Source organism: Erigeron canadensis, chromosome 3 (genome assembly GCF_010389155.1).
Source record: "Erigeron canadensis isolate Cc75 chromosome 3, C_canadensis_v1, whole genome shotgun sequence".
In the NCBI taxonomy this organism is placed as follows: Eukaryota; Viridiplantae; Streptophyta; class Magnoliopsida; order Asterales; family Asteraceae; genus Erigeron; species Erigeron canadensis.
Window position 1 is genome coordinate 34,249,637 of NC_057763.1, and position 13,438 is coordinate 34,263,074.

Below are 13,438 nucleotides of genomic sequence, written 5' to 3' on the forward strand. Positions count from 1 at the left end.
TATGTTTGAGGTTTCCTCTTGATGTGTTTTCTAATGTGAACTCCTGGAAATTGGCCAAATGAGCTAAAATGGTAAGAGACTCTTAAAGAAATGAAAACAAGGGCAGTAGGAGACAAGCAAATTAACAACCTATAATCCATCAATCCATCATATATATACTTGCACACAATAACTTTCTCTAAATTCCAACTAACATCAATCTTATACATGAAACCTCTTTTTCGTTGCTTTTTTCAAAAAATGTAGGATTAATGAGCTGACTTTCAAATGGATATGAGATTTAGTTAACTTAACGCCTCGCTTTTCATGCTCTAAGGACGTTTTTTTCCCTATATACTTTAGTGCTTTATACGTTACTGTGACAATCCTGTTAGAATCGACTATCGTTCAACCTATATATTTGCCTTTTACTTGTTTTTCTTTCCAAGGAAATTGTCGTTTTAAACCCCCAATTTACCGGACTAAATATGAAACGAAAAAGAAAACAAACTCAACCTGACTAGGTTCGCAACAACATGTTTGACCAAGCTTTTAATGATAGCCTATTTCAATGCAATAGTCATGTTAACCACGGGGAGGACGTGCAAACTCGGGCTCCCCCGAAATTTGCATTTATAGCACCTATAATGACCCATGATATGAAACTCATGAATACGAGCAATTATAGGAGACAGTCTATCTTGAGATGGAAAACAAAAAGGGCAAACCAAAGAAAAAAAACACCTCCCAAGGAATCTGATACATTGGCTGCAACCAATGGTTCTTCACGTCATGTTAGCCCTTTTCATGAGTCTCCAATTATCTTAACTCGCACAAAAGGTTTGTTAGATATTATGTAAACCTTGGCACGCTCATTAATCGCTACTTGGTAATGACGATCTATATGCCTAACAGATACACAAGCATCAACATCTACCAGTAATAGGCCAAAAACCCCAAGAACAAAGAGGAAAGGTTTGTTTGGGAATTTCCCCTCCATTCAAAATTTTTTTCCCTTTCTATTCACCATCTGAATGGGTGTCGCTTTTACTACATGGTGGCAGGCCGCACCCCGGAAACCGGAAGAAACCTGTTGCAATTCATTCCTTTAATGAGCGAATCGTTGCCTAGAATGAAAGATTGTGCACATTGTGGTGCAGCTAAATTTTACTCTGAAACGAAGAATTTTTGTTGCTCAAATAGTCGTGTTGTTTTGGCTAACAACGAACTCCCAGCCATCCTGAAGCAACTTTTGACATCACCATCAGAAGAAGCAAAGGCATTTAGAACATGCATTAGGACATATAACAACCTATTTGCTTTTACTTCTTTGGGCGTAAAGTCAGATACCACCCTTGCCAAGAGGAACAAGGGCATTTACACATTTAGGGTGCAAGGTCAAGTTTACCATTTCATAAATGATTTGCATCCCGGTGACGATGGTGCCAAAAACCTCTAGCTTTATTTCCATGACACTGAACATGAAATGCAAAATCGTCTAGCATCTTGTGAAAGGCTATCTGAACCAGCAATTGGCATATGCATGGAAGTGCTTCTGCAAAACCCTTATGCTTGTTTCTTTCGAACACTTAAAAACGTCCCTCATTTGGAGAACTACCAGATAATCCTTAAAACACTTCCATCACAAGATCAAAGAGTGTACAATAAACCAGAAGTCTCACAGGTTGCAGCACTTTGGATAGATGGTGGAGAAGATGGGGACCATGGTCATAGGAACATTGAAGTTAAAACGCACAACAACCATTCTAGAAGAATACATTATTATTACGGTTGTTATGACCCGTTACAGTATCCTTTAATGTTCCCGTTTGGCGAACTTGGTTGGCACCAGGGAATCCTTAAAAAAGGCCAGAAACAAAAAAAAGGCGAGGCGGAACAAATGTTAGTTCTGCAACCCTTATTTCTCCCCAAAATGCTCAAAGTGTTGAGGCTTTGTTGTGCAACGAACAAGATGGTAAGCCAAATACCCTTTAATGTCTACTGTTTTTGGGTTACCCTATCTGCCATAATGGTAAATTCACACTCTCTTTCTTTTGGCCAGTCTTGGCCCAAAATGATGCAGATTATGTCTCTATGAGAGAGTATTATTGCTACAAGCTCCAAATTAGGAAGAATGACAGATCGTGTCTCTTACAGTTTGGTAGACTCCTCCAACAGTATGTAGTTGACAACTACGTCAAACTTGAAACACAAAGATTAGACTTTTACAGAACACAACAATAAGAAATTAGAAAAGAATATCTGCAAGGAGTAGTGGATGCAGTAGCAGCAGGTGAGACCCAAGGTTCAAAGGTTGGCCAACGAATAATCCTTCCATCTAGCTTTATTGGGGGGCCAAGAAACATGCGTCAGAAATACATAGACGCCATGACATTAGTGCAAAAATTTGGAAAACCCGATATATTTTTGACAATGACATGTAACCCAAATTGGCCAGAAATCAAAGACCTTTTGATACCGCAAGAAGAATCACAGAATCGAGCAGATCTGGTGGTAAGAGCTTTCCATGCAAGGCTTGAACTGCTGAAAGAAAACCTCTTTAAGAAACATATATTCGGTGAAGTAGCAGCCTACACTTATGTTATAGAATTTCAAAAGAGATGTCTTCCACACGCACATTTTCTCATTATATTGAAACCTCACTGCAAGATGTATAGGCCAGAAGAATATGATGAGATTGTGTCGGCAGAAATACCTAATGAGAAGGATAACCATCACTTGTATAAAATGGTTGTCAAGCACATGCTTCATGGCCCGTGTGGTATACTGAACGTTGATAATGTTTGTATGAAAAAGAATGGTACTTGCAAAAACTCATACCCGAGGCCTTATTCTAATGAAACCACTCAAACATCTGATGCATACCCGATCTACCAGAGGCGAAAAAATGGGGTGACAGTCAAAGTTAGGAAAGCTACACTTGATAACCGATGGGTGATACCATACAATCCCTACTTGCTAGCAAAGTTTGATTGTCATATCAACGTAGATATATGCTCGACAATAAAGGCAGTCAAATATATATATAAGTACATATGTAAAGGTTGTGATAGAATAAGTTTTGTTGTGTCATCGAATAATGATTCCACGCTGATAGATGAAATAGACCAATATCAGTCAGGGAGATGGGTTTCGGCTCCAGAAGCAACATGGAGGTTCTACAGGTTCGCAATGAGTGAGATAAAACCTGCTGTTATACATTTGCAGCTGCATTTAGAGAATTATCAGCCATTGACTTTTTTAAAAAAAAAAAAGAAAAGCTGAAAAATGTGTTGAATAATCCAGTCCAGAGAAAGACTATGCTTACTGAATTTTTTTTTCTGAATAGAACTGACAAGTTGGCCCAAGACTTGGACTTGACCTACTCTGAGTTCCCAGATCATTTTGTTTGGCTGCAAGGGGACAGATTTTGGAAACATAGAGACCTAGGGGATTCTGTAGGCCGAATAGTAGCAGCTCATCCAACTGAAGGTGAAAGGTATTACTTGAGAATACTATTGTCAAAAGTCCGTTGTCCTAAGTCCTTCAGTGATTTAAAAATGTTTAATGGCCATTAGACCACCACTTTTAGGGAAGCATGCTTGTTACGTGGCTATTTGGTAGATGATAATAGCCAGCAATTATGTTTACAAGAGGCCTCTACTTTCCACTTGCCCTATGAACTCAGACGCCTTTTTGCCACCCTTCTGGTTTATTCATGCCCCAACAACCCTCAAGCCCTGTGGTTAGCTTATGAAGATTTAATGGTGGAAGACCTATTAAGATTTAACCAGATGACACATAAAGAAGCTACAAAGCAGGCGTTGTTACAGGTCAATGGATTTTTACAGTCCATGGGCAGAAACATTCATGAATTTGATCTGGCACCACAAGCATACTCATATGCTGACCTTCAAGATTTGACAAGAGAAATTAGAGCTGAACAAGGTATTATAGTCTCGCAGGAAGATCTTGATACAATAATAAAACTCAATGAAAAGCAAAAAATAGCCTTCGATATAATAATTGGGAGAGTCCATTCAAATGAAGGTGGTGCTTTCTTTGTTGATGGCCCTGGTGGTACGGGAAAAACGTATCTGTATAGGGCTTTATTAGCAAAGATTAGATCAGAAACACATATAGCGCTGGCAACCGCCACTTCAGGCATAGCAGCGTCAATACTCCCTGGGGGTAGGACGGCTCATTCAAGATTCAAAATCCCACTTGACTTAGTCGAAGGAGGAACCTGTAGAGTTAGCAAACAAAGTTCTTTGGCAACTCTAATTAAAGGCTCTAAGCTGATCATATGGGATGAGGCCCCAATGGCCAAAAGGACCGCTATCGAGGCTTTAGATGATCTTTTGCAAGATCTCATGGATTCAAAGGAACTTTTTGGGGGTAAGGTTGTCGTGCTTGGTGGAGATTTTAGACAGACACTACCCGTGGTGCGCAAGGGTACTAAGGCGGAAACTATTGCTGCATGTCTAACTAAATCTCCATTATGGCCATCACTTCACATATTACGTTTGGAAGAGAACATGAGAGCTTTGTTAGACCCTGCTTTTAGCGAGTTTCTGCTCAAAATTGGCAACGGAACCCAACCCACGGATGAAAATGACCTAATCAACATTCCTGCCTCCATGCTCATTGACAGACATTCAGAAACCGCCTCCTTAGATGCCCTCATTGAATCTGTCTACCCAAATATTCAGACCTTTAGTGGCTCATGTGCTTTAAATCGTGCCATACTAACAACCAAAATATATTTGTTGATGAGATTAATGACCTCTTGATACAAAAATTCCCAGGTGAGCTAACGGAATATGCAAGCTTTGATGAGACGATAGATCCAAATGACCAAACTCAGTATGAGGACTTTTTGCATTCGCTTACACCAAATGGTATGCCACCTCATAGGCTTTTTTTGAAACCAAACTCGCCTATCATTCTGTTAAGAAACTTGAACCCTACTGAAGGATTATGCAATGGGACTAGATTAATATGCAGAGATTTGAGAAGCAACGTCATACATGCTGAGATTGCTTTTGGAGACTTTGCTGGCAAAGAAGTTTTTATACATAGAATACCTTTGCAGCCTCCAACTGATGAGGATTGTACTGTTCCGTTCAAAAGGATTCAGTTCCCAATCAGGTTATGCTTTGCAATGACTATCAACAAAGCACAAGGCCAAACCCTTGATTTTGTTGGCGTTTACCTAAAAGAACCTGTCTTTTCTCACAGGCAACTTTATGTTGCACTTTCACGGGCAAGGACAACAGAACATGCAAAAGTGCTGATTAGGCCACCTCTCTTTGATGCTCCCAACGTTAGAGAAACAAAGAACATTGTGTATAAAGAAGTTCTCCAAATCACTGACGATATTGGTAAGTATATATCTTCCATGCTATTTTATTTGTCGTGTGCCATTAGAAAGTAAATCTTATATGTAAATTTCTAATTCAACCTAAAGTGTCTGGACACCTTCTCAGGTGGTCTGCCACTTAATGCTGGTCATGTATTACTTTCATAGCTTTTGGAAAACGCACCTGTTCGTCATTGTTGCGCCTTACATAAACGTGAGTACTATCTGTTCATAACAGTTTCTGCTCTTTCAGTCTGTTTTCATTGACTCGCTTTCTTTGTGGCGTAGCTTTTGCGGCACCCATGAACGTGCCTGATTTACTTTCGAGCAACAGTTCAAAAAGCCTATAACGACTGCCCATTTGTTAGCGTAAGGACCTTTCATCCAGGTTTCAAAAAGCTTAGACTTGTAGTCATAATATAGTTGCATCATCTAGACTTTGTAACAAAGCCATGTAGTTTTGGAGCACCATGGAACTTGATGCTTGTGATGAAAACGCTTGTATATAACTCTGTTGATGATATGTTTTTTCAGTAAAGGATGTTTCTATTTAGCTTATATCACTATTGTATGTAAATTGTCCCAATATTTATGTTACTTTTAGCTTCACGCTGAAGATGGGCTTTAAAAACTAACATCGTTTTACCTTTATAAACCTTCGTTAACTTACGTAATACTAGCTTTTGGTGGGCTGTGCATTGCACAGCCGAATAAATCCTAGTATACACATACAAAGAAGAACTCTTAGAAATAGTAACTGCTTATGTCATGCTGTCATCATCTTTTTCTTTTTTTTTTGGTTTTTCTTTTCTTTTTTCCTTATTTATATTAACTAGTATATATATTTTTTTTACATAAGTCTTTTAACTAAAAAAATATATATACTTTTTACTCAGGTAAATAGCCAGGTACTCACAGACTAACGGAGAAATATAATAGTATATTTTACTGTTTATGTTATAACAAAAGTCTCAATTTTTAAAACTTTTTTATTTGTCAAAAAATGCTTTAATTTTTATATTTCATTTTTTGGTTTTAATTATTTGTTTTAAATGATTTTAACAGCTAGAGTATCATGTAATGTTTCCGCCCCAACTAAATAATTAGTTTTGATATAGTTTTTTATTTCCGTTTTTATCATATGTTTATTGTTATGTATGTGTCAGCGACCTTATACATGATCCACCTTTTACGTATCGTTATGTCTCCCGGGGCAACGCCCGGGGTTAAAATGTTTGTTTAATAAAAAACAAGACTAATTTTTTATTTTTACCTATATATATGAATAATGAGAATACGTGACTGTCAAATACCTAAGTTTGGTTATATAACCCCTCACATCTAAGTATTTTAATTCATAAAAAACATGGAGTCTCAATCAAGGTTGTGAAAATCAGCCGATACACCCGATCGTGTATCGGTGGGCTGCCGATTCGAGTTCGCTGGATCGGCTTAAAAATCGGTCAACCGTAGTCAATAGAGGTCAACAGCAGTAAACAACTATGAACCGTCGGAACTCAAAAGATAAAAGGATAAGAGAGAGAAATGAAAGAGAGAGACCTGTTATCTATACATGGCGGTGAAGGTGATGGTCGATTGAGAATATATAAATCTCTATAATTAAACATATAGAGCTATTAAAAGCAAAGAAAATGAAAAGGCAGTATACTGATTGGAAATAATAAGATATCACCGGCTGTATTTTGTAGTGCTCCAAGAAAATGTTTTCATTTTAACCCTCAAGTCTTTATTTTGTCTATTTTGAATGTCTAACTTCGTAAAATCTTTGATGAAACATTATATGAGTTGCAAAAAATATTATTTTTATATAATATATTTGTTATGTTTACTTTAATTTATGATTATAGTTTACTTACATACATATAGTTTCACAGATCAAATTTTTATATATAAATAATCTAATCCGATTTTTCCCTCGATCAGATCCGAATTTTAAAAAATCCTGACTCCTCCCTTCGCCGATCGATCCGATCCCGATTTCCGAGTTTCACAACCTTTGTCTCAATCATTCATTCATTTATTATACAATAAATATTAAAAAATTAGTATGTTAGGATTTATATACCCAAGCTTATGTATATAACAACCAAAAATTTACTTTTTTTTCTCCCTCTATTTATATATATATTATTTCTTTAAATACATGAAACCCAATATGTCTTTCACCATATAAGTTATTTTTTCATATACATGAAAACCACTACCGGCTCAAACATAGTTTTGGGTTAGGCATGGGCTTAAGGCTCCCAAAATATAAAGACCCCTAATTTTTATTTTAGGCTTAATATTTTAATTAAATTTTAAGTTATAAGCTAGATATTAGTTAACTATAGACTATAATTCACAACAAACTACGAACTAGCGGTGACACCACCACGTTCGTGCCACTAGGTTCCCTGCTCGCCTTTTGTAATTCTTTTTTATATTTATTGTTATTAATGATAATTAATTTGTAAATATGATTTTAATGATTAAAAAAGAAAAATTTGTATTCTAGTAAGCCAGGCCCCCAAATTAATCTTGTTTAAGGCCTTGAAAAAACTTGAGCCGGCACCGATGAAAATACTAGAACTTTTGGCAAAATAAATCCGTGAAGTTGAAGATAAAAAGTACGTACCCCAACCACAACTTTTTGCTCCAACCACACTATCAGATCACTGATCCGTCAATGTAAGCGTACATTATTGAAAAAAATGTGAAATAGCGGTAAAATATGGATGGACTTGTAATTTATAAATATTTATGATTGTTGTTTTTATAAATTGTTTTGTAGTGTGCTATTTTTAAAATTTTAATGAAATTTTATATTTTATATAATTGTTTATTATAATCCTTTATTATAATTAAAAATAAAAATAAAAATGATAATAGTTGTATCATGACACCTTGTAAAAGATAATGACTTTGTGGATTGAAATAATGAAATGAGTTGAAAACGAATGGAGATATTTCTCAAGTTGATCAAATTGAAGGATAAAGTTAAAATTAAAATATAGTTTTTCAATCTTGAGCCTTCGAAAATTAAGATATTTTTACTTTTATTTCTCAAGTTATTTTTAAACTTAAAAGTGATTTGTTAAAAACACATTATTGGTGGATGGTGTGGGTTGGCTGACACCCTCCATCCTAATAAGTGTAGTATTATTTACTAAAGTATCTTTTAAAAGCGAAGAGATATACTTTTTGTAGTTAAAAAAATTGACATCTACTTTTACTTATTTTTTTTCCAATATATACTAACAGTTATACAATATGCATTATTATTGTACAAAGGCTGTATTTTGGGAGAAAAGAAAAAAAACCCGAAATAGGAGACCCAAACTGAAAGATGACGGCCCGAGTTACTGTTAGAAAAGCTGGGGCGCCAAATCAAATTATTACACAGAACACAGTTATGGGATCAGTGACTCTCCATTTCATCTTCTCCAATAAAGGTTTAAATATGTGACTTTCTAGTTCCAAGAAAGTATAAGATATTTTTCAGAAGGTAAACAGAGCAAACCTTCTTCCTTCTTTATTCTTCCTATTTTTAAACAATAGTGCTGATAGTAGCTTGGTTACCATTTTTATATGTAAGTAGATCCTTTCAAATTTCCATCACTTTTTATTTAAAAAGTTATTTGTTTAATAATATCATCATCAAACTTGCAAAAACAACAATGTTGGAAGATACTATTATGGAAGAAAGAGAGGAACTTATGTTATCACTAAAACCCTCTAAAACCCATGATCCGACCCGGAAACTTGGCCTATTTTTAAAACCCACTTCTACTTTGACAAATCATGGAAAACCCTTTGACCCAACTCATTGCTGTGAAGAAAAAATGTGTTCTTTAAGGGTTTTATTCAAAGGGTGGAGAACGCAACAAAAGGGTTGGAAAGATTGGGTTGATGGTATGCATTCCTTACATAAGTCCACATGGAAAAAAGCCGGAATTTACGAAGCCGTCCTGAATTCGTGTTACGAGATTAAGAAAGATGATAACTTGATTCTTGGGTTTGTTCAGAAATGGTGTGATGAGACTAAAAGTTTTGTGTTTAGCTGGGGAGAAGTTACAGTTACATTGGAAGATATGATGGTTATTGGTGGTTATTCTGTTTTGGGTGACTCTGTGGATTGCGCTATCGTAAATGAGGATATGGAGAGGGTTTTAGAGAAACTGATGGAAGTAAGGACTGAGTTAACAAGATCTAGTGCAAATAAAGCTGATCAGACTCAATGGATGAAGAAATTTAAAGATAGTGGAAGCGATATCGAACATGAAGCATTTCTTGTATTGTGGTTATGCAGGTTTGTTTTCCCTTCTTCGTCTGCCGTAGTTATGAAAGATGTTCTTACCATTGGTATTCATTTAGCTCGAGGGGTCAAACTTGCTCTTGCACCTGCTGTTCTTGCTAGCATTTATAGAGATTTAAGCTTGTTAAAAACTAAAATGGTTGGTTTTAAAGATGATGATCACAATGATAAGACCGTGACTGCTGTTTGGGCTCCTTTTCAACTTGTTCAAGTTTGGATTTGGGAGAGATTCTGTAAACTTAGGCCTAATCCTGGTCATAGTTGCAGTCCAAGATTTGCTAAATGGGGCAACAAGTTGCCTGTAAAGGATGTTAGTTCATTTGTTGGTTCTGCATTGGAAGAGTTTTGTTGGCAGCCTTATGGTGAAGATTTAAATGATCATTCGCTGTTGTCTAAGTTGTATCAAGATGTGGGAAGGTGGGTCGTCCTTGATGTTTGTTTAGATGAAGGATTGGAGTCATGGGCTCGTTGTTCGAGAGTTTCTGAGTTAGTTGGGATAGATGGGAACTGCATAGAACAATATTTACCCCATAGAGTTGCAATGCAATTTGGGATGAACCAAGATGTTCCTGGTGATGTGGCCCGAACCAATGAAACTTCTGAAGTCGCCTGGAATTTTTACTCTCGGCCAGTTACAGATGCTAAGTTGTATATTCCATCAAGAGTCTCTGAACCTCATGTTACTGCTAGATACTTGGAGTGGAGCAATAAGTCAACTGGCTCATGTTCTCAGCTGTGTGACGACGAAGGTAAAAACTTAGTGAAAAATGAATTAAGAACAGAAGGATCTGAAGATGCTATGGGTAATAACGATGCTGGTGGTGGTAGTGGTGATGACGAGATTAATGCATTAGGATTAAAACTTGAAGCCAGAATTGGTAAACTTGAGGAAGTATTTCAATATCTCAAAGCTAAAAAACAGAAGGTGATATAATTAGAATCTTACCAGGGCATATAAGTTGGCTTAAATTCCACTATTTGCTTAGAAGCATGGAAATGCCAAGGAAAACTCATCTATGCAGATTGCATAGTGTTTCACTTTGTTTTTGTCTATCAATATCTGTATCGATCTATATCATATATATTGGTTTTCTTAACAAAGTTAACGTGAAACAAGGTGACAAGTTCAACTCGTATATCTTATGTATCTTTGTGTTTTCTATTGGGTGGCAATGTGCCTGGACTTAAATGGTTGCAAACTACTTGCAAAACTGATTTGTGCATTTGTTAACAATTGTTCACAGACTCATGGTTCAATATTGTTCATATTGTATGTATGTTTTTTTTAATAGACCTTGTACAAATCAGCCAAGTGCCGCCTCTATAAGACCGTTCTTGATATACTTGGCTTGTCTATCTGCCCGGTGGTTGAGTGAGAGTTAAGATCAGTATTGTAGAAACCAGCTAATCGTTGTCTTTTTCTTGCTAAGGGTGGTGTTGGGTCAACAGGTTTCAAAGAGTATGTATATAATGTCAAAGTGTGAAATATGTAGTTACATCTACATACACAGTGCTGCTTAAAGGGGAAAAAAATTGGTAGTTGATGCACAGGTAAGAATTGATTTGGTCCGGCACCATGCCTTCCCAATCCTCCGGAGGCTCAATACTTGAAGCAGCCTCATTCAGATTCACCAAAATGTCCTTTTTCACTTCCATTGGAATTCGCACATTATCTGTTCTATTTTCTACAACCATATCAAGCAACTGTAGACAAAAAAAAAATTAAAATTGAGATAGAAATGAATAAAGATTAAAGAACCTGCTAAAGTTGGCTATTTGTTGCAAATATACTTCTAAAGTGTTGATGATACTACTGTCCATTTGTTTTTTAGTTTAAAATCAGGTCACAAAGAAATGAATTTGCACAGGGTACAGGAATAAGCATAGTAATAAAAGGATCATTTATATTTTAGTGTCATGTTCGGTTTGCTTATGCTGTACTTGTTTATGAAGGTATACCTGTTGAAGCCAAGACAAGCAGATATCAAACACATTCTGGTCTGGAAGAAACTGGGCAACCCAACCAAAATAGTTTTCTAACAAAATAATAATTCTCATATTCAAGCAGCAAGTCAGCAACCTTAAACGTGTAAACCTTTTCAAATACATAGCCTATGGAATCCAGAGTTAATACCCAAAATGGTGTAGTTGAAAAAAATATTTACTAAAATGGTGTAGTTTAAAAAATATTTTTCAAAATGGTGTTTTTAGTAACAATATTTACTAAAATGGTGTTTTTATTAATTTTTGTAGTATTTGACTAAAAATTATTGATTATATACATAAACCATATTTCTCTTACATATCAAATAAACTCTATTTCTCTATCATATCATTGATGTTGCTACCTCATATTTATTTATCTTAAAATTTAAATCATCAACGAGTAAAGCTTTGGCTACTTGGTGAGTTTCATTGCTTATCATATACTATATTTTTATTCAATGTTTCTTATCTTTTTGTTTTATGTTATCACGCGCTTCTTTTGCTTTTGTTTTGTCGAAACCAATGATCAGATGATATCTCTAAAACCTGATGATTTCCATTTTTATTTAATTTTTTGCTTATTGTTGTTAGTGTTTATATGAATGTGGTACCTTACTTATTTAAGATATATCGAATTGGCTTTATAATATTATGAGAATTTACGAGTTATAGAAAGACTTAATGAAAAATTAAAGAAATATAAATGAAGAACTAGGAATAATGAAACATACAAAATTAGTATTTGGTAATTAATAGATAGATATTAGTTTGATTTAAGTTTTTAAGTTTTGATAGTTTAGTAAAGTTGATAAAAACATATACAATTTAATTTTCAATCAAAATCCTACAAAATTACTAAAAACACCATTTTAGTAAATATTGTTATTAAAAACACCATTTTGGTAAATACTTTTTAAAACTACACCATTTTAGTAAGTATTATTTTCAACTACACCATTTTGGGTATTAACTCATGGAATCCATATTCTCATATTTGAACATATCCAAATTTCATTTAAATATAATAACATGTGGATATACCTGTGAACTTGTATAACCGTGGATAATGGACATGGATAGAATACTTAACTCATTGGTCGATACCCGCTAATTGGCAGATCAATAAAAACCCGCAGACATGGTAATGGGAAAAGGATATCTGCACCCGTTACCCGCGGGTGCCATCCCTACTCGGGTTACAATGTGTTGAAAAGAAAAAAGGAAAAATCTTCTACGAGTATGAGTTTTGAGACTCAATAATATTGTATGGATATGTTAAAATATAGGCATACTTAGAGCATCCATCATGATATCAAGTTATTAAAGATTTTTTTTCAATGTCTCAACTATCAATTTATGATATTAAATTATGAGAGTTAGTTAAAGCTATAAAAGATATTTTAATAAATGAAATTTAAAAGTTAAGGTGAGTGAGTGTATAAAAAAAAAAGCTATTCAAAGATTATTATTATATTTTTTTAACAAACATTTTCTAGAGAAACCCTCCAAGGTGAAAAGCTGGGCGCCAAATCAAATAATCACATTTTGGGTACATAGAGGATTTTGGGATTAGTGACTCTCCATTACAGCATTTCTTCTCCAATCAAAGGCTTAGATATGTGACTTTCTGGTTCGAGGAAAATATAAGATATTTTCATAAGGTAAACAGAACAAACCTTTTTTCCTTCATTATTCTTCCTAAATTTGGACTGCTGGTAGTAGTTTGGTTACCATTTATATATAGAGTATATAATATATCTATATGTAAGTACATCCTTATAAATTTCCATCAC

General features: G+C 35.1%; 2 protein-coding genes across 2 annotated transcripts; both read left to right on the top strand.

Annotated features, from left to right (window-relative positions):
* Positions 1-2,343: 2,343 nt before the first annotated feature.
* Positions 2,344-5,657, top strand: LOC122591985. The gene is made up of 6 exons (XM_043764203.1): positions 2,344-3,164; positions 3,329-3,478; positions 3,572-4,707; positions 4,788-5,363; positions 5,469-5,494; positions 5,595-5,657. The coding sequence occupies exons 1-6, from the start codon at positions 2,344-2,346 to the stop codon at positions 5,655-5,657; spliced, it is 2,772 nt and encodes a 923-aa protein (XP_043620138.1).
* A 3,364-nt stretch (positions 5,658-9,021) lies between these two features.
* LOC122591987 (serine/threonine-protein phosphatase 7 long form homolog) lies at positions 9,022-10,593 on the top strand. Its single transcript, XM_043764204.1, has one exon. It carries the CDS (start codon positions 9,022-9,024, stop codon positions 10,591-10,593), a length of 1,572 nt encoding a protein of 523 aa, XP_043620139.1.
* Positions 10,594-13,438: the final 2,845 nt, after the last annotated feature.

Bases quoted from the DNA above. Each gene is read 5' to 3' on its own strand.
- LOC122591985 (XM_043764203.1), top strand. From the start codon at position 2,344: ATGCGTCAGAAATACATAGACGCCATGACATTAGTGCAAAAATTTGGA. The intron at 4,708-4,787 runs GTGCTTTAAATC...AAAAATTCCCAG, and splicing joins TCAGACCTTTAGTGGCTCAT to GTGAGCTAACGGAATATGCA. The intron at 5,364-5,468 runs GTAAGTATATAT...ACACCTTCTCAG, and splicing joins CCAAATCACTGACGATATTG to GTGGTCTGCCACTTAATGCT.
- LOC122591987 (XM_043764204.1), top strand. From the start codon at position 9,022: ATGTTGGAAGATACTATTATGGAAGAAAGAGAGGAACTTATGTTATCA.